Genomic DNA, 21,983 nt, shown 5'->3' with positions numbered 1-21,983 from the left:
TGCGTTTTCAAATGTTCAGTTTAAGTCAATTGCATTCAATACCCTTTTTACGATTATAGGAGTACCTTATTATGACATTGCTTATGATTTATTAGTTATGAATTAGTTACGATTTGATAATTCTTGACTCTCGGACCACCACTGTGTATCTGTTTTGATATGAGTAATCAAAAGCCATGGCATTCCGCAGTGCCACTGACAGACGTTCCTTGTGGCCAGTTTCTTTGACTGGACGTTGTCTAATGAGCCCCACTGACCACTGACCACCGACTCCCGTTCTTCTCCTCCTCTTGAAGGTCACCGACTGGGGCGTGGAGCAGTGCCGCTCCCTTCACATCCACATCAAGTCCCCGCCCCGTCTACGCGTGGATCCGGCGAGTGTGACACTGCAGCGGGGGGATTCGCTGCGGGTGCGGTGCCTGTCACCCGGCAACGACGACATCAAGCGCTACGCCCAGCTCGGCTACAGCTGGACCCGCAACGGGGTGCTCTTCCAGTCGGACGCGGGAACGGCGATGTGGGAGGACCTGTACCCCGACGGCAGCATCCTGAAGATCAACAACATCCAGAAGTCGGCGGAGTACGCCTGTCTGGTGTCCAACAGTGTGCGGCCGGTGTCCCGCAGCGTCTACATCAACGTGATCGAGCGGAACGCGGCGCACGTGTGTCAGGCGGAGTCCACGTACGGCATCCACTGGCCCACCAGCGCCCCCGGAGCGCCCATCATCACCGACTGTCCGCGGGGCTTTGAGGGTCACCTGCGCCGCATCTGCGAGCAGCGGGACACGGGCAACTCCACCTGGCTGCTGCCCGACTTCTCCGGCTGCGTCAGGGACGAACTGCTGCTCATCTACAACCGCTTCCTGGCCCTGAGTGCCGGCTTCCAGCAGACGAACTCCTCCAACATCCTGAAGGCCTGCTTCGACTTCACCCTGCAGCGGCGGCACAGTTTTCTGCCCGGCGAGGCCAGCTTCCTCATCGACATGCTGCACGAGGTGAGCTGCTGGGGATTCCCCAATCCCCATTTGGGGCAATGAAAGGGTGACTTCGGAAGGCGAAGCTTAGGAGGCCATTCATCTGATTCTGGCTAAACTCAGTTGGTTTTGAAAGCTTGTACACTTGTCAGCCATAAAAAAGAAATGCCGTAAACAAGCTGAAAACAAGATTTTCAATCGGCAATCTCAGGGATTTCAAAACCAACAATAAGTACGTTATTAAAGCTTAAAGAAAGCGTATATCCTTACAAAAATAAAAAGCAGTACGGCACAACAACAAGATTTAAGAAATCTCCTTTAGCTTCAGTCTAGACAACAAATCTATAGATAAAATTTAAAAAGCAATGCTGTATTTTATATACAAGTATAGAAGCTAATCAAAAACAAATTATTTCCTTATTTTTATGAAACATTTGGAGTTAGTTTAGACAACTTAACAATGCCATTGTTAATATATATAAATCAAAAACCATGCAGTTTCAAAGAAATTAACCATATTAAAGGACAGTATAAAGACAGGATAACCACTAACAGATTGTAACAGAGAATCACTCAGAGCTACTCCCTTAAATTATATATATTTTCAATAAGTTCAAAAAGTTCAAAATGCCTTCTCAACCGATTGAGAAACCTCTGTTGGAATCCAAATTATCCCCAGCCAGGGTACAAACGTAAAAACCACCAAGGGGACGGCAATAACATTTCCGAAATGTGACAGATTTGGTTAAATTGGCCTAATCAAAATCGGAATTGCGATTCCCTTTGCGGCGTAATATCTTATTGCCGCAGACCTCGAACTTCGGGCTGCGGAATTTGTCCGTTCTGTTCGCAAAACCCTTAACACACTTAAGCTTCACCTGGTTGGGATGCCGGGCTCTTGAGAGGACGAGGCAACTATTTTACTATTTTTACACGCAAATAAATGCAAAAGCTGCTGAGCCGGGCGGCTTGCCATTTTTCACACAATTTTCGGTTGCCTAACTGCAGTCAAAGAAAAGTTCCTGTTCCTGTTCCTGATTCTGTTACTGCTCCCCCCTCTGTCTCCATCGCCTTTTGGGGTAGCCTAGCAACAATTTTTCATTTTAATGCGCACACAAATTTGCCGGCTAACGAATTGCAGTGAGAGCCCTTTGGAGTACCTGCCGTTATGCCCTTAAACGGGCTGGCAGGATGGGATGGCAAGATGAAATCGGCTCTTGTATTATATTATGTTGTCTCAAGTCTGTTTCCTTGGCCACTTCACAGCTCGACACCTACCTGCAATTGAAAGGCACACAACTGGAGCGCGAGATGGCCGCGGAGATAATACTGCGCATCCTGGATAAAGTCATGCAGAATTCCCAATCCCTGAACAGTCAACAGGTAAGTGCTGGTGTAAGTGTAAGGGATACTAGGATGCTTTGCCTGCAATGGCGCATAAGTTATGGGAAGTGTGCTCCCGTTGGGCGCCATAATTTATACCCTGCAGCCATATTCAATATTTGCCAGACGGGTTTTCCGACCCTATTTGGGGATTTATCATGCCCAAAAAAAATATAGAAACACACACTCACTCTTGTTGCCATCGATTGCAAACTGGGGCAAAGGTGGGCATTTGCCAGCTTTTATTTAGCTTGTAGTTGGCCTGTAACTACACTACTGGGTGGTTGAATGGTGGCAATTTGCATACGTACATTTGTTTGCCCCAATCCGTGCTCGGATTTCCAAAGCAGCCGGTGAATTGATGAGCCTGCCGCCTGGTAATGAATACCTTTTTCGATATGCATGAGCTTGTGCATTTTTCGGGTTTGTCTGTGGTTTTCCCACTGTTTCCGGTGTCCTGTGAGTGGTGAATTATGTGATTTCCTGGCCCGACAAGTTCGTGCTCCACGTGCCGATTTTACTGCAGCGATAATTGCTACTTCCCGCTCGAAGATTAAAACTCAAGCATGCCAAATTATAGACCCACTACTGAAAGCCTATTTACGCTCCATTTAGCAGAAAAGCTAATGGAGAAGGACCACCTCTGTTTCCTTGCGAAAAGGTGCTGCTAATGAGGGGCAATCAAACAATTTGCCCGCGACCCTCTTCTCCTGCCTGTCGCAGGACAATAAGGATAACCACTTCCTTATCACCTGGTAAAAAGGCAGACACTTTTGGCCAATCTACGGTCTCGAAACGTCGCTGAAAAGTGCGTTTCCTTATTTTTTTTTCATTTCAGCTGGATGGATGGAGGGTGGGAGGAAGTGTGTATCTCCCGGTTGAGATTGTGGTTTCCATTGTTTCCGGCTCAACTGAGGATTTCAAGAGCCGAGGACAAGGCTGTGTCGTCGCGTCTCATGTTTTATTCCGTGGGCAAATTTTTGCGTACGCCAAGTGCGGCATAAAAGTGAAAGAAAGAAAGAGCGAATGAATGAAAGGCAGGATAAGGCTGAAATTTTGGTATGCAAATTTATGAGAGTGTTGATTGCAACTGTTTGAATATGGCGCCCCCGCTCAATGGACCTGTCAAGAAGTGAGGATAATTGGCAAGCTCCTTTTGGATGCCGAGTTTGTTTGCCACTCCCCCTCCCCAAGGACACCTTCAACACCTCCAGCATAATCTATTAGCCAACGGACTCACTTATCCGCGGAGGGATAAGCTATTCCTTAATATTCATCTTTTACGAGCGAACTGAACAAGTTTTTCGCCTTTCGCGGGATCTGTTTGCTTAGCACACAGCTACCGGAAGAGCATGGAAGAAGTTTTTAATGCCTTCAAATTAATTTAGTTTGTCCAGGGTTCGGCTGAGCTATGGCATTTCAATATAATGCGCCATGTGAGCCGAAAGCCAGAAAGTCGTTTCGGAAAGAACAATTTATGTTAAATTTTTATTAGCTGACGCAGTCGGAAAAACTTGGCAGCATAATTGGGTCGATTAAAAAGCGTTGGCATTCGCCGAACTTTTCCTGAAGTTGTGCAAATAGTTCGCATCGTTTTTATTGACTGAGCGAAAAGTTTAATGGAGTGAGCCGAATCCCCGGCAAGTTTATCGAATTTTCTGCGCGCAATCAAGTTTAATTAGTGCATCGCGGCGGTCCGAGAAAATCCGTGAAAGTAATCAACCGTTCGCCAAGGCCATTCGATGGCCCAAAGCGAAAATTGAAAAGTTTCAAAACTTCAAGTTGAGTTGAGTTGCACCCAGTGCCACACACACATTAAGCCACTTAATTCAACCGAAAGCATTTCGCAAATAAATTGCCACATGTTGATAGATAATAATAATCCAGAATGGAAATTTGTATGATAGTATTTCATTTGCTTAAAACCAATTTTTATTCACGCCCAGTGGACTGGATGTCAATGCAAGCCTCCATTTGCGGTCTGTGGGATTGGCAATTGAAAAAGTTTTTCCGGATGGAAACTGCTCATTTTTGGATGTTCACAATGCGAACGAAACCGAAAAGTTGATTAAAACACTTGTGCGAGCAGCAGACTGGGATTTGCATAAGTTGGTGTATTGACCAGCGAAGTCAACTGACCCACTTTCGAGTACAGTTGGGCTGCCAGTTTCAATCGCACGAGAAGGTAGAAAGTGGGCCGAAAAGCGCTTCCCATTCAAATCAAATCACGACGAATCACTTAGCCGAAAAGTATTCGCTGCAAACGTGACCCTAAGTCACGGCTCAACTTCGCAGTTCGGGGCGAAAACTTTTGCTCACACATGGCCACGACCACGCCCCTTTATTCGGCGGACGGGGGGGGGGCGGTGATTTGCCGGTAAACTGCCAAACGTGGCTAGGTCGAAAGTCAAGTGAAATTTGCACATGGAAAACTTTTTTGCAGTCATTCTTCACATCTCTCTGTCCTTTCCCTTTTCGAGATCTTTTCTTTTCAGCGCCTTTTAAAGAAATCATACGAATGCCACACATTTGAATAGGCACCGGGTCGAGGGCGTGGTCGTAATCGGGGGCGTGGCACTCATACATACAGCGGCAAAGCCTAATGCTCTCTGATGATGCCGAAGTTTTGGGATTTTGTTCAGAAAAGTTCCATTACGCAAAACTTTTCCAATTGGAATTGTTTTCGCTTTCGATTAGTTGCCCCAAAAAACATTTATGCAGCAGTATGTTTGTATCTTATGTAAAAATCCGAATGCGTTGAGTCCGATGTTGTTTTGATTTTGATTTGTAACAGAAATTCCGGACTCCACTCCTTGACTCTCCTTTCTATTTACCAAAAAAAGCTGTGCCGGACTTTGCATTATAAATTGCGGAGTTCGAAGAGAAATGTGGAGCTGCTGTAATGGCAATGGCTTTCGCATTACAAATTGCGAACATCGAACGTTGTAGTTGGGCCCCTGCTTATTGGCCCCGCTTTATGGCTTTGTAACTGCACTCGAGAACGTAACAATTTATGATTTTTATGCCCGGGTTCAGTGACTGCGCTTTCTATGGCTTTTGTGCTCTCGTTGGCATCCAGAAAATATGCCACATGGCCAGCGGCATGATTCCCATTCCAATTCCCATTCCCATTCCGCCTTCCTTCCTTGTGGCATTGATTTCGGCCAAAGTTCATCGCCGGACTTTATCCGATTGTTGGCTCGATTGTGCGGAGGATGGAGGATGGCTGAGGTCGGGTAAATATAAACATGGCATATGCTGGGGTCTTATCTGTGGTACCTTTCCCTCATATTGAAACGCAGACAAACTCTCGAGTTTCAGCCACACTTGCAAAAATAGCTCTTTGCTTCGGGGACAAATAAACAAATACAAATCTTCGTTTTAATGGAAAACTTGAGTTTGACTAAGGCAAAAGTTATTAATATTTTTACCTCAGGAGTGGTTTTAATTTGATTTTTTAGGCAAGTTCAAACACACAAGGTCCATGAGGTATTTGCATTAAATTTAAGTGGAGAGTTTTGTTTTATAGCTATTATTTTTTATACAAAAAGTCATTTTAAAGATGATATTTTGTCTGCTCAATTTAAAGTCATAAAATTAGCTTAATATAAATTTAGTATTTATTTCAGCTCTCATTGTAGCTCGAATCGTATTTCACGTGCCCAGATAAATATTAAAGAAAAAATTTTATACTGCTATTTACTCAAAATCAATTCAATTCGACAGTTTAAATTGTATTGACAGACTTTATTTTTTAAGCCACTTTTTGGTCATTACATTTTACTTATGTATTAGTAAATTACTGTTATTACCTCAAAGTGTTTTATAATATAAAAAAAGGTTCGCATAAAAATCCTTTTTAATTTGAACAGTTATTATAACAGACAGAGACTGTAGCTTACAGGCTAACAAAAAAGTTTAGGTAACTTATCTTAAAATGAAACCAAAAAATACTCTCAAACTGTATTTTTGTTTTAAAGTTTCTAAGTACATTTGCTTGCTCCATTTATGGTCTTAATGTTACCAAAATAATTACTCATTCGACACGTAAGCCAGTCCGAATTTTGTACATACAAATCTCTTTGCAACCTGAACTTTTTACATCCAATAGGAATATTGTAGTTTTCATTTTTTTTTTTAAATTTTAAACATAATTTTTCGATACTTTAAAATACTAATAAAAAACACGCTTTGATTTAAATTCAACACCCCTGTCTACCGAAAATATTTATTTCAAAGTGAAAATATTTGAATTTACCTGGATTTTCACTCTGGGTGTTGTGGACATGGGTGACACAATCGGACAAAATCGAAAGCCATTATTTAACCGCCGTGCGTTTGGCTCTTCTCTTATTTCTTTTTCCCCCTTCAGCAAATTAAAAAGCTGCAGCAGCTAACGCAATCGGCGGCGCTGAACCGCGAGACCATCGCGGCCTCCCAGTTGGCCACCTCGACGAGCGGCAGTAGTCAGCCCGCCTCGGCGCCGGCGACAGGTGACATTTCGACCCGCGGCGACGATGGCAATGGCAGCGGGTCAGGGGTCACAGCGGGCGAGGTTTCCGCGGATCCTGCCGGCAGCAGCCTGCAGGCAACTCGAGCTGGCGGAGCAGGAGGAGTGGGAGGAGCGGGAGGACATGGACCCGGAGCCGCCAGCATACTGACAGTCGATGAGGACACACTGTCGCTGGACCGACTCAATTCGCTGCGCATCTACATGACGTCGGTGAAAACGCTGCCGTTTAATTTGCGCATTTACGGGTGAGTTGCAGTCGCAAACAAACAAACAGACAAATGGCCCCTAAATGAAATCAGACACACTACTGATTTCCCAGCCAGCAGAGCTGGCTATAATTTCTAATTACGGATGGGACGAAATGCAAATTTGCAGCGCAAGTAAACAGTAAACTTCGTTTTACGGCCCCTTTATTAATATATGCGAGGAAGGAGAACGATTTACCACCCACACCCCCTCTGTCAGGACTCTTAATGGAAAATTTATTTTATGAGCAAGCATAAATAAGAAATGCATAAAAAGCAGGCGAGGAGGTCGTGGCATGAAGAATGGGCCATAAAAGTGGAGCGCTTGCACCCAAGATGGAGGTCCGCCGAGACCTTGTCGTTTCCGGACAGGTATTTCCATCTGGCCCTCACCTCAGCCTGCCTGCCTGCCGGCTTGCAAGTGTCTAATTTAGCTAATTAAGTGCCCTAAGTGCAGGCGACTACAATTTGCCTGATTTACGGTGGCTCATGCACTTACCCTGCCTTTTTGTCCTTCCCTTCTAGCGAGGATTTGTTCTCGGACCAGCTCTACATGGACATTGGCCTCTCTACGCGACTGCTGCACATCATGGCCAACTCAACCATATTCGCCTCGGTCATATCCTACAAGAACCTCAAAAGTTTCCTCCCCAAGACCTACTACACGCGCGGCAGGTGAGTTGAAAAAGTTGAAATTGCTAATTAGTTACCGATTGCGTTCTAGTTAAAGTTCAACAAAGTTTTTTTTAAACTAAAGCGTAAATGGTAAATAGAGGCGATCCGTTGGGAAGAGTTAAAGATTAGCGCCACTGCACATGTTTAATTCCCCGATTTAAGGCAACCAGCCCAAGAAAGTTGTCTTGGCTAAGTCCCGGCTTATGGCCACCAATGTACAATTCGTAAGCCATGTTTGCTTGGTCCTCAAATGTGTGTAATGCCAACTGCCGTCACTCTTCGCCTCCTCTGGCTGGTGGCATCTTGTGCCGAGATGGCTCCTTGGCTTAAGCGTATTACAGCCAGCTGGGAAACACTAGCAACAATACCACAGCTTCGAGTGTAATTCCCCAACTGTAAACAAAATGCAAATATGCAGCTGCCAGCAAAGGCGAGGAAAAAAATGAGATGGGGAAAAGTATGCTTGCCGGGGTACATGAAATGCCAACACAGTTGTTATCAAATCTTGATTATTGCACAAAAAATGGGACAGATAGTAGGAATTGCATATAATTTCAGAAGCTTAAGAAAGTTGTAGCGGAAAAAGAAAACAGACGTTCTGTCTGTGATTGATTTATTTATTAAATCGTACTCTAATGACATAAAATGACATATAATTAATATTAGGAAAAAAAAGGATTAAAGGTATTATTTATAATACTTTAATTGGTTTATCAAATATTTTATATAAATTATACAATTACTAAATTATATTGAATAAATCATATATGTTTAATTACCTTTTAAATGTTTTTCTTTTTTCTGTTACTTACTATAAGAACTTACTTTAAGAACCTTTTTATCTGGACAAATGCACTCAATACAAAAATATCTACAAGTCAAGAAACTATGGACTAGTTTTTCCCTTAATGAAATGTAATTAAACTTGAAATGTCGTAAACTTTAATTAAAGACCACGTGTGCCCTTATTAAATACACCATTACTTTTATATTTAATTTAAGGAAATGATTTATATGTCCAAAAAAAATGGTTGTCTTCACACCGAGTAATTTGGAGTTCTCCTTAAAATTAATTTTGATGTTAAGGCTTAATAAATTGAAAACTCCTGTTCTATCTCATTTTCATTGAATAGTGATCCCCGGGACTCGGACTACGTGCTGGCGTCGCGGATCATCCAGACCTGGCTGTTCCAGTCAAATCGCTCCAACGACAACTTCCGCGAGCCCCTCGATTTGCCCTTCGAGGCTGGTCATGTGGAGATTATTTTTCAGCACGAGAGCGTCCCCAAGACGGGCGATTGGGTGGCCGTTTGTGGGTAAGCGAGGATGACCCATCCAGAAGTTAACTCAGTTCTTAATCGACCATTTCCCGCGCAGTCACGACTATAAGGCCTCCTTCGACTCCACCTGGCGATCGGATCTGTGCATCACCAAGCACCTGATGGCCAACATCACGCGCTGCATCTGCCCGCTGTCCGGAACCTACGTGGTCATGCTAACCAAGCGCCAGCCGAATGTAAGCCAGTTTCACCGGGGTCACCAAGGACGTCAAGGCCACTCGGCCATTCGGCCATTCGGCCACCCAATTCATGCCATTCACGTGTACTAAAGTGGAAAGCCCCCTTTTGATTTATGGCACTTTTAGGAGCTGCCATTTAGTGGCCCCAACCTGGGAAGCCCAGCCCGGTTCCCTTTTTGTGCAGCTTTAGCTTCAGCGTCCGCATTTCCGCTTCCCTGGCTCGCAATCAACAACTTGGCCTTTGCTGCCATGAACTTGCTCCAAATGCACTCGCTTTTTTCCGAGCTTAGATTCTGTACTGTGCTGGCTGCATTCAGTCACAGCGAAAATACTTAAAGTCAGGGATGCACATCGATCAAATATCACGAGTAGTTTGGTTTTAAGTCCCGTGTTGACTATATTTTTCGTCAGCATTTGCTGGCATCATCTTTTTATCGCTGGAATTATATAATAAATTATTAAAATTTAAAATTATTTAGTTAGGCTTTAGATAATACAGTTTTTACTGTCACAACCTGAACTTCAGTGTCTTAAAGCTTAAAGTTATAAAGTATTTATTTTTGATTATTTTACTCGTCAGCATTTGCCGCCAACATCTGTTTTTCGATGGCTATAATATGAAAAAAGCAAAAGTAACTTAAATTAATTAAAATTTATTAAGTTGGGCTTTATATAATAAATTTTTGACTCTCACAACCTATACTTTGGTGGCTTACGTTATTTTATAGACATAAAATATAATTTTTTATATTTTTAATCAATTTATTCTGGGCAAAAAATAAAAGTGCCTTTTTTCAGTTAAAATATTAGCCCTAATAAAATCAATCAGTTGGTGCCAATCAAATATTTAAAATAACACAACAAAACCATGCGTTCGAAAAATGTTAAATTTTTATAAGCCGTTTCAGCTTTCAAATACAGTCTTATAATAATCTACAAACTTTAATTAAATTTGAAATTTATTTTAAAGTACACCAAAAAAGTTTGAGATGTTTAGGCTGCATCCCTGACCAAATTTGAATTCGTCCGATTGCTGGCGGCAGCCTGCTAAGGCAAACAGCATTTTGGCCCATTTAGCTTTCGTTTTGTTTTGTTTCGTTTCGCTGCTAGTTTGAATTGCTAATTGTTTTCGGCCTCTGGTCGATTCCGTTTGCAGTCCCCCCCGGCAAACGCCCCCCGGCGCCCCATCTTCGTGATCGCCAGCTGCGCCTGCTGCCTCCTCCAGTGCGGATCCGCCCTCCTCATCCTGGTGCCCATCTGGTGCAATCGCAAGTGCGCCGTCACGTTCCTCAAGATGCAGTTCTGCGTGTCCACGTCGAGTGTGATGCTCATCTACTTGCTGGGATTCATGAAAATGCTGCCGCTGGTGAGTTGTCCGCAAAAACAAATAATAATAATAATATTTTGGGGGGGAATAGCAATGCTGCTTCGACGAATACAAATTGAATTCTATCTTGTATTCCATTGACATGACTAGAATCTATGTATGTACTTAAGAAACAACTTTAAACGCAGAGATTTTTCTATGGAAAGACTTAACACTTAATTCTTAAGGCTGGGATGACATATTGAACATCTAACATCATCATTCAATTAAAGAGGAAAAGTTCATCTGCTTAGTATTCATATTATTTTTAAAAGCACTTCAACCATTATTGGTAGCACTATTGTTTCAAGTTTTAAAACTAATCCATGTGAAAGCTTAAAATTGATTTTGGCAAGACCATGACATAATGTGTATAATTGAAATGGCGAAAATGGCGTATGCTACATGATAAAAACCATATATTTTTACTTAATCCAAAATGTACTTGTTACATCATTTAAAGTTAGCCTTTTTCATTATTTCTTAATTGCTGAAACTATATTCCCTTTGTACGCTTTTTATTAAAAGTTCTTCTTAGTCTTCACTTCAATTAGAATATATGATGCAAATTTCATGACAAATATATTTTGTAAGCCTTCATGTGTAAGTTTATAGCATTAGAGCATATGATGCAATTTTCATGTGAATGTATGTGAATGAAATAATCAAAGACTCTCAATTGGATAAAAGTATAAAATACTGCTTCTTAAAATGAATTAATAATTAGCAATTTAAGCAGGGAAACCAAGCTTTATTAAAAAAAAAAAATAAAAAAAAAATGGCATGTAAGGCTATTTAGCCACTACATTTTTGAATGCGATGTGCATGCTTTGGTGCAGTTAAATGCGCTAGTGCGATGCGGCGCTTTAAAACAACGCCTTTGAGAGGCTGCACTGGGAGCATGGAAAAAAAAGGGAACCAAAGCGTGAAATTTAATTACGCCAAAATAAATAAACAAGTAAAACGGAGGAAAGCCAAGCTGAAAGCAAGGCAGCCCGGAACCGAAAACCGAAAACCCAAATCCAAACATACAGCTGCAGCCGAGCAGCAGAGGAGGCGGACCTGAAAAGTAATAACAAAAAGTGTTGCATGATATAAGGCGCGCGGGCGTGCGGAATCGAAATCAGAAACAGAATGAGAATCCCTTGGTTTCTCACCAACGAAAAAAATAAAGGAGCAGGGCAATCGAAGCACAAACGAGTTTCACACACCCACTTTGAGTGGGTATGGGAAATACCATCGGTTTAAACTAGCAGAGCAGGGCAAAAACCCTTAAGTTGTAATTATTTGCGGTGTCTGCAATCTCCGGCAATCACCAATTTCCCATCACGAGTCTTATTCGAGACTTTTCAAATAATAACAATCACGGCCGAGCCAAAAATCTGTAATCATCATCAAAACAAATTAGCGTGTCGTCTGCAAGTCGTTACCATACCCAACCATACCATACCATACCATACCATACCATACCAAGAATGTCGGAATTTCGTGAGGTCGGTGGACAACAAAGCAAATAATTTACATTTAGTTTTCGTGGCAGCCAAACGGAAAATTCATGGAAAACAATTCCCTAACCTGTTGGCGTCGACCTCCTTGGATGGAAATTAAAAGTCAACAATGCACGACGCCGGCTCGAAGGATGAGACGGAGGCGGAGGCGGAGGAGGAGTGGGGCAGGTGGTGGAGGCTACGAGGCAACTGGAATCGAAATTAATATTTATAAACGCACACTCTCAGACGTTTGAAGTGGGGAAATGCTAATGGGGTAGACTCTAACCCGAGCGCGCTGTAGAAATACTATATACTATATACTGAACCCATTGGCCAAGGATCCGAGAACGGGGATGGGGATGGGGATGTCGAGGTCCCCAAAGCACCCGCAAGCCGTCTAAATTATAAACGTGAAACGAAAAAAGCATAAGCGAATAAAGTTGCGATGCCTAATCCCCGGGGGTGCGTGGAACGCCCGGCGCAAAAGAAGTAACTGCAAAGCTCTAACAAGAAATAACATTTTTGAATTAGTAATAAACTGGTCCGCAGCGGCAGCAGCGGCTCAATAAACGAATGAAAAACAAATAAAACATTGTGTACGACAACGAGCAAGGAGACGACAAAGGCGCGGGCACTTGCAAATAAAGATGCGTCAGAGGATGAGGATGCGAGGATACGAGGATGCCAGGACGCAATATGGAAAGGTTTGGGCAAGGGAAACTGAAAATGAAAATGAAAAAAGGGGACACACTTGGAAAAACACATTTGGGTAGAGGCATAACACAGTTTCACATAGAGCTTTTGGCAATAAACGATAATCAAAACATAAGCCAAGCATGGTAATCCAGCATGAAAATTTCCCATTGAAATTCTGTACTACCAAAGGATTGGTTTTTATTGGGCTCTTAAAGAGAAGTCTGGCCTGTTGCCTGAACTTTCCCACAGCTAAGAACATATGAAAAGATTTTACTTTATATCGACAATCTATGCTTAATTCCTATAAGCGTAGAGTTTATGAAAATTAGTTCTAAAGTAGGAGCAACATTAGTCCAAAACCTTTAAACAATTTATGTTGCCATGTGTATTTATAGAGACCATTTTCCTGAAGTATAGATTTACAATTTTTTGCAGTAACGATTATTTTCTAAGGTCCAAGCAAATTGTATCCCCAAAAATATAAAGCCATAAACCGAACTCTGACCAATAAATATAATAGTTTTTGGTGCACAAAAAATGTATTTGAAAACCAAAAAATATTATATTACATGTCGCAATGGTCTCAATAACTCATTTGACTCATAAGCCAGCTGGAATTTTATGAAAATAAATCTATCTCCATTTCTAGCATTGTCAGTCTGTTGATCTTGCTGAAATAGTTGTCCATATAAGGAGAAAAGGTGAAATTAGTCTACGCCATCTTGATGAAAATTAAGTTTTGATCAAAGGCAACAGTACGTATGAGTGATAAACTTTGAAGCCAACGCACAGACCCCAAAAACATAGACATGCTGAATTCTTTGCAGACTTTATTTTCTCTCGGATCTTAAACTTAAGATGGTGAGAGAAATGTGTGTTTAAATCTCTAGAGAATTTTGTTAAGAGCAAGTGATTGGTTTTTGAACGAGTAGAGAAATTTTCATCGTTTTCTCTAGAGCATAAGCCTCAAATGATTTTATGATGACATCGTAGCACCGCATGTATTGGGCAACCGGATTAGATTGGATAATTTCTCGCCGTGCAGCTCTTGGGAGAACTCAAATTCTCGAAATGCTGACAAAGGCAAACGATGATGCTGATGGCCCGGGCACCAAGATGCCTGTGAGCTCGACCGTGGACGCCACAATTGGAGGAGCGGTGCGCGTATGTTTCGCTATCTGCATCGACATTTTTGCCTCACGCACTACGGGTTGCGTCTCAAAGGATTGCAGTGGAGGAATTTGTGAATAATGAACGTTTGTGCTAGAGGACGTAGAGAGCTTTGCTGTTGATAAATAAAACAAACCTGGCATAGGCATAGGCTGGCCCCCGGCACTGGAGACAATGCGTACTCTCCTCTGTTGGCCAAGTTAATGAGCAACTTACGTCGGGGCGGTGAGTTGCACAATGCGCATTTCATGACGTTTCGCCAGAGGGAAACTTTGTCTTAATAACACAACGCAAACAAGCGCACACAACGCACACACACACATACAATTATTATTATTATTATTATTGCACATTAATTGCGCGCACACGCGTTCGGGGCAACTTTATTAAAAAGTACCACACAACCGAACATGTGAACACATGCAAATTTTATGGTTTGAAACACGTGTCCCAGGAGCAGGACCAAACGAAGACGCATCTGCCACTGGCGACGGACGTCAACCGCAGCCACCAGACCATCAGACCACCGACCACCGACCACGCCCACACACACACACACACGCCCACGTCATGCCACAATAAATACAATTAAAATATTCATTTTACTTATTGCATATATTTGCGGGCATAAATAAAATACAATTTCAGCACGACAGTTAAACGGAATGAAAAAAAAACAATAAATAAATAAGAAAACATAAATTACGCATACGACGCGTACGCCCGCCCTCAACTGCATCAGAACATGTGAAAGGCGAAAGCTTTTAAGCGCACTTAACTCATAATTTTCCGCGGCAAACTGACGGGATGGAAATATTCGTATTCGTATTCGTATTCGTTTTCGTATTGTAAATTGAAAATTTAAAAGTTGACAAAATGTTTTTCTCACATTTGGCCCCGAAGGCTACTGAAGATGATGAGTTGAGTCATAACTTTAAGCTTGTGTGTTAACCAACTTTGTTAAGTTTATATATTAAGTATACAAAATTGGCCCAGCAAATACATCAAAAATAAGGAATTTGAAACTTTCCATAAATTCAATACACATTGAAGTTTTAATTACGAAATGCACATCTGCAGCAAATAACTTTCCTTAATTAGATATCCCCTATGTAAGCCCGAAAACCAATTAGCCATAAGATATTTGATAATGCAACCTAAGATGCATGTTCATTACGCCATACTTGGGTTCCTAATTGGTTATGAAAACCGTGTCCAGAAAATAATGTTGTGCAAATTGTTTACAGCTTTCTTATAGCCAATGTCCAGTCACCGAAGCGCGGTAAAAGTGTAATAAAAAAGTTATGCCAAAATGCTGACCATTAGGGTTTGGGGGCTGAAAATACCCACCAAATGGCTTCGTTGGCTGGATGTTGCTGCGGTTGCTACTGCGGCTGCTACTGCTGCTGCTGCTGATGCGGCAAGATGACAACTTTTTATATTTAATTAAAAATAACGATGTTGCAGCTCAGCCGTCAAAGCACTCCATTTCCTTATTAACGGCCGTTCATAATTTCCTCTCTTGCAGAGCTGGCACGGCATCATTAGCACATCGCTAGCATCACTCTTGTTGCTGGGCATCTCGACGCTGATTGCGATTGCCCTGGCCATCCACACGGAGCTGATGCCCAAGAAGTATCTGCAGATTGGCGGCAGGCCGACCACGCCCACCAAGCGACGCCTCGAAGGAGGAGGGGAGCGAGAGCGGGAGCGGGAGCGGGATCGGGAACTGGAGAGCCTGAGCAACATTACGCAGATTCGGGCTCAGTCGCCGCTGGGGGCCACCACGTCCTCCATTGTCCAGCGCCGCCCATCGCCCAGTTCGTCGGCGGCGGGAATGCGAGGCGCCATCGGCATCAGTTGGCTACTGCCGCTCCTGTTTGCGGTGGCCGCTCCCCTAATCTGCAGCATCATTGGCCGCTGGCCAACGCACTGGTGGCTGGAGGTCCTTTGGACGGGTGCAGTCGCCTCCCCGGATACCGCCGCCGCCGCCCTCGGCAGACCGGCAGAAGCGGAGGAGTCGGAGTACTCGGCCCACTCGCTGCTTAACGGCGATAATTTACTGCTCGAGTCGGAGGCACTGCAGCTGGGCAATGGAACGACTTTGCCAGCAGAGAAAGAGTCATTGTCATCGGTCGATGATGTGGCCACGTCAACGTCATCAATCACTGCAGCTACCAGTGGCTTTGGTCTGGAGCAGCAGCAGCAGCAGCAGCAGCATCAGCAGCAGTTGGGAGTCTCTTGGCGGAGCAGGGGCAGTACCTCCACTTCCGCATTTGCGCTAACTGCGCCTTTGACTTCCGGTCTGGGTGACGCTTCGACAGTGCCAAAGCCAGCACTCAGCTTCGTCCTGTTCGTCTGCATCGATCTGCTCTTCATTCTGCTCTTCCTGGCGCTGTTTGCCATTTTAATGAAGAAACTTTTGTGGCTGTGGCATAAGAATCGCACTGTGCATACGCATCCGTTGGATAAATTCAATCTGGCTCTGCGCAGGCGGTAAGTCATTCGACAATAAAATGCTGAAAACGGGAATGGAAGATATGGCTTCGGGGGAAACACTTTGATTTTAATGACTTGGTCTCTTTGTGAACCATTTTCCTGTCACTGGCTAATCTGATAAGAAAAAACGAAATCCGAAAACGAAAACGAAGCCACAATGCCATGATGGCATCTGCACTTGCGTCTAATTTAATGTATTCCCGATTCCAGATTCGGTTTGCTCTACCGGGCGGGCGGACTGCTGCTGGCCAAAATCTGCAGCGACGGACTCTTCATCGCTTATGTTAATTCATCACCGGATACTCTGTGGGCATATCCGTTCGGCATATCGTGCATATTATTGGTAAGTGCGGGCAACCGTTTACATCCTCTTAGCCGCCAGGTGGACCATCGATTGAAATTCAATTAGGCGCAGCGCAGATAAAATATATATGTATATCACTGCGCCGTGATGGGATTAAGGTCGGATGTTTGATTCGGTTCTGGGTGGTCCAATTCCCATTCCATTTGCCGCTCCAACTGGTGCTCAACTATGGGATATATATAGGGGGGAGGGTGGGGGGCAGCATCCAACAAACGAGGCTTATGCAAATCGCATTTCGTTTTTATTTCCGACGACTTATTTAAGTTGCATATTTTATCAAAGTGTAATGCCTGCATATTTTTACACCTGCCTGTGCAAATTATGCATGCAAAATCAACTGAGAATATGGGCGGCGGTGGTTGAAAGCGAGAGTGGGCGTGGCAATAGCGACTGCATTAGCTACCTTGAATGATCAAAGAGCTGGAAGAAGTCTTTTTGGTGTTTACTTTGCCCTTGGCTTTGACACTTGACTCCGGCTTGCTCCACTTGCTGTTATTGTTTGCTTTTTATTCCACTTCTGGGTGATTTGCTGTGCAAATGGAATAAGTGCCCTCGACTTGCCCACCACCTGCCACTTGAGAGTGGAATCACATCCTCGTGCTCCAATTGCACTGCCGGGCTGCAGGGGACGGAACGGCCACCGATTTCTTTTTTGTAGCCACCAGAATGGCATTAAACGGTCTAATGCTCTGCGCACGCCCAGCAATCAGCTCTATCCAATTAAATAAACAATTATCTGCACGGGCGGAGGCATTGGGTAGGGATTCACTTGCAAAACTAATCACATAATTACACGCACACACACTTTGTTGTGGCAAGCCGGCAAGCCGGCAAGTGGGCGCGTGTGTGTACCACTCGGCGTATGCGTAATGCGCACAAGGCACACGGCAAACGGCACACGGCAAACGGCACATTCAAATTCAAACACAAACAAATTAGGTCGAGCAGCCGCCCCTTGAATCCAAGCCGCAATGTCTACAACCGTCTCAATTCAGGACTATTAATGTGCCCCAAATCACTTTGATTGTGGGCGTGTGGGTATGTGTGCATGGCTCTGTCTGCTGTTGCTATTTAATTATTTAAACAATGGCCAAGACGGCGGCTGCACGGGGAGAAAAATATGGTCAAGATGTGCTCTAAATTATCAATAAAAGAGGGTTTTTTATATGCATCATGCTCCACTGATACAAATAGGAAAAAAAGACTTGAATTTCTCAATAAAACAGGAATAGCTTATTAAATATACTATAATTCTGATAATATAATTTTAAATAGCTCTGTCCCAACTATTTTGTAATAAATATCAATAAATTTAAATGTTTTGGTAATCGCAGAAATATTTGGTTTCTTTCATTTTATTTATTTCCCTTCTGCGATTTTAAAATAAACTTTTAAATTGTAAGAACTCAAAAAAGAATTTAAGTTCCTTAAATATAAAAGAAAGTTTAGAATCGTTCGTGCTAAAACAACATAAAAAAAAATTTTTTAATTTAAATAAAATAGGAATTTTAAATCTGCTGGCATTAAAAACAAAGTTATTATATTTTCTGCACTATGTTAATTTCTTAGAAAACTAAATATTCAAATTTTAAAAGCTTCTTCTTTTGAAACCCAAATGATTATCAACGAAGAATTTACAGAGTTAAAAAGAGTTACAAGTGAAATATATTAATTTGTTTATTTTTTTACCCATACTTTTTTCTTTTTTCAAGTGCAGCAATCCTTGTATTTTAATATGCTTGGAATCCTTGTGGAGCATGCAAAGGATATCTATACAATTAGAGCAATTCAGTACATCGAGCTTAGGACTCCTCCTTCGCTAATTTTGCAATTAATTTTGTTCGAAAATCCAATGCCTGTAACTCGGGGCATGCGTCCCATAAATTGCGCTCATGAAAAAAGGACATAATAGCCGTGTATGGCCCATATGGTTTGGTCGTCGATTTATGGCCGCCTTTTGGTCATGCATTTAATTTCCCAATCGCTTGGTTTGATTTTCCGTTTAGAGGGCCTCTGGGCCACCATCACCTTGGCCATAATCGAAGGGTCTTGGTCTTCCGTGGCTTAATGACTCCATTCGGGCGACAACCCATCTCCCGTTGACAAACGAAAACCAATTTTATTAGGGTCAGCCCAGATGGGCTGGAAGTTTATGCCGCAATCCCGGTCATGATTCAATCGCTTCGCTTTTGCAGGGCTCGGCCATCCTCATCTGTTTCGTCATCAGGGCCGAGAGCCAGCTGCGAGGACCCCCCTTCCTCAGCAGCAACGGGAGCAGCCAGAACAGCTCCCTGAAGCAGGCCAAGTTCAATACGAGCCGGAGCAGCCTGGACGAGAACTACTGCACCACCACGACGACGGCCAACGTGAATAGTCCGCTGAGCTGTGCGTTTTCCCTCTCGAATTTCCTCCTGTTTCGGCTTGTAACCCCCTTGTAATCCCCTTTTGCAGTCTACACCAACCACGACAAGGAGAAGGAGAACGAGTGCGGCGGTGTGTCCTTGTCAATGTCCAATGCAGCCGTGTCCTCTGCAGCAGCAGCAGCTGGATCCTTGGGCTCGTCAGTTGGCGGAGGAGGCGGTGCCGCGCCCCTGCAATCGAAGGTGGGCCTGGAGATGTCAGGAGCACCGGGCTCCGACGTTCCACTGCCGTTGACAATCATCTCGACGGCGCCGCGTTGCCAAGCGGGCGCAGATGGAGCGGCGGAGTCCTTCATGGGCGACCGCCAGAGTCTGTCCGTGGCCCCCTCGCCGGACACCCGCTGTTGCGCCATTTTGGGCGGCGGAACCGCCTACGATGCGTACACCATGGGCATGGGTATGGGCGTGGGCATGGGCATGGGAGTGGGCGTGGGTGTGGGAGGACTGACGGGAAGTCTGGGCAGAAGAACGCTGCATCAGCAGCCCACGCATTATCGCCAAGGACCGTGCGGCGAGTTTGTGGGCGTCGAGACGCTCGATATCCTGCAGGGCGTGGCAGCAGGTAAGTGCTTACACAAAATATATGGCGAAAATTATCAGAATTTTTAAATTTCTCACTATGCCCAAAATCAGTTATTCGACTTTTCTACCAAAAAAAAAAGATGATATATTAAACTTTTTGTGAAGAAATATTAAATTCATTTGCTCTTAATACTTGATAAGCTTCCTGATTCTTAACAAGGATAACAATATTTAAATAATGTAAAGTTAAATCATAATGAACTGTTTTTTAATACATTTAATAATTATAAGTCCTATTAGACATAAAGTTATAGTTGAAAAAGACAACAAATTTATAATAATAAAATAAATGAATATGTGACTTTTAATGAAATTTTGTATTCTTATATAATTTAAATAAATTTTGATTTTTTGACAAATTTTTCTTTTGAACGAAAAGTTCACGATAAATAATAATTGTTATTGCATCAAAAATATATGGTAAAAATTACAATTTTAATATCGTTTTCATTTTAATTTTGTAGTGGGGAGACGGATAAAAGCACATAAAAGTTTCTCAAAACCATTTACTCTGGCTAAATGGCGAGTGAAAATGCATTGCGCTTTTAGTTCCTAAGTTAAATTTTCTGTTGCAGCAAGAAAACTTTTAAGTAAGGGATTTAATTAATGTTACTCAGGAACTAAAAAAAAAAATACAATTTAATAAATATATATATTTTAATTTGATATGTTCGGCAAACCCTTTTTTCAAAATGAAGAAGGATGTATGCATTCACGTTCTAGCGTCTTATAACCAACTATTCCGCCTTCGTTCTCCTCCTTGCAGACAGCATTATTGGCATTCACACCAGTGCCATTATCCCCACGGCCACCAGCACTTCTCATTATGTCCCGCTGCAGCATAATCCCTACGTGGACTTTGTGCCCAGCTCGCTAATCCTGAGTATGGCGCCACCGCCGACCATAAGCGGCAACTTGAGTGGAGCGGCGATGCCGGCGATGTCAGCGATGTCTGCCATGTCCACCCAGACGCCCAAGACGCAGAAGCGGGTGACCATCCTGGAGCCCACGTCTCGCACGACCTTTGACCCCCTGCTGCCCACCATGGTGGCGGCTGTGGTCTCCACTTCGACGGCCACCAGCACGGCGACCACGGCGACCCCGGCCACGCCCACTCATACGCCCACACAGAGTGGCTGTGGGGCCAACGATGCCACGCTGGATCGCATCACCCTAGATCTGGACTACTTGCTGAACCGGGGGGCAGTGGATGCCCCAGATGGAGGCGGGGTGCCACCACCACCACTACCACTACCACCGCCCACCACTGATGGCAGCCAGCAAAAACAATAGCAATATGTGTAAGTTGGAAGAGCGATTCCGACACTGAGATGCATTTAAGAGGCTTCGTTTTTCTATCATACGATGTAAATATATGTAAATCAAATTGCCGAACTTGACTACAGTAGAAATCTCTGTGAATACTCATGTATGTATGCATCAAATATACTTCATAGGGTTAGCAATCCATTGAAGTCATCGTTTAACCCAATACTCTATCAAGTGAGTCCCAGTTTTGTTGTCGAACCTGCCAGATTTAATAGAACTTCCAGTTCAATAAATCCATGAAATGTTCAAAATTTATGTCTTTTAAAGTGATTTGAACATCAATCATACCTATAGTCATACATTTAGAATACAAATTGAACTTTATGTCACTGCATATGTAAACAAATTGAAAGAATTTAAACTAAAAATAACTTTTTAGCTAGATTTACAAAAACCTATTAAGGAAAACACAATGAAGATGAAAATTGAATGAGCGAGAGCACAGCAAGGTGTGAAAATGTTTTTGATTCCATTTAAAGTTTTCCTAGAATTAAAGCAAAATTAAGCCCCATTAAGTAACAAAGATAAAAACCTATAAAATACAATAATTGTAAAACTAATAAACATAACAGGACTATTTCTGGAACAAAACAAATTATACAGATATATATCTTTAAATAAACTCAAGACTCTTGTTAGAAAATCTATGAAAATAAGGGTTTTGATTTATTTTGTTTATGGAGCGGGACTACATTTTTAAATCTTCTTTTAATATTCGAATAAGGAGTTAAATGGTGTTGGCAGACAAAAAAAAAGAC

General features: G+C 42.9%; 1 protein-coding gene across 3 annotated transcripts in view; it reads left to right on the top strand.

Annotated features, from left to right (window-relative positions):
• Positions 1-21,981, top strand: part of LOC108141778 — a 118,314-nt gene extending 96,333 nt beyond the window's left edge. For 2 of the 3 annotated variants that reach the window (XM_017265278.2, XM_017265279.2), the window contains exons 10-21: positions 297-995; positions 2,241-2,357; positions 6,730-7,115; positions 7,641-7,790; positions 8,924-9,106; positions 9,168-9,306; positions 10,466-10,675; positions 15,560-16,527; positions 16,741-16,873; positions 19,090-19,279; positions 19,346-19,876; positions 20,663-21,981. In XM_017265278.2, the coding sequence (XP_017120767.1) occupies positions 297-995; positions 2,241-2,357; positions 6,730-7,115; positions 7,641-7,790; positions 8,924-9,106; positions 9,168-9,306; positions 10,466-10,675; positions 15,560-16,527; positions 16,741-16,873; positions 19,090-19,279; positions 19,346-19,876; positions 20,663-21,189 (4,233 nt within the window). In that variant the 3' untranslated portion in view covers positions 21,190-21,981. The remainder of the gene's footprint in view (positions 1-296; positions 996-2,240; positions 2,358-6,729; positions 7,116-7,640; positions 7,791-8,923; positions 9,107-9,167; positions 9,307-10,465; positions 10,676-15,559; positions 16,528-16,740; positions 16,874-19,089; positions 19,280-19,345; positions 19,877-20,662) is intronic. The other variant, XM_041710557.1, reaches the window with a different exon arrangement.
• The last annotated feature ends 2 nt before the right edge of the window (positions 21,982-21,983 follow it).

The sequence above is a fragment of the Drosophila elegans genome, unplaced genomic scaffold (assembly GCF_018152505.1).
Source record: "Drosophila elegans isolate 14027-0461.03 unplaced genomic scaffold, ASM1815250v1 contig_814, whole genome shotgun sequence".
NCBI lineage: Eukaryota > Metazoa > Arthropoda > Insecta > Diptera > Drosophilidae > Drosophila > Drosophila elegans.
This window is presented reverse-complemented; position numbering and strand designations above follow the sequence as displayed.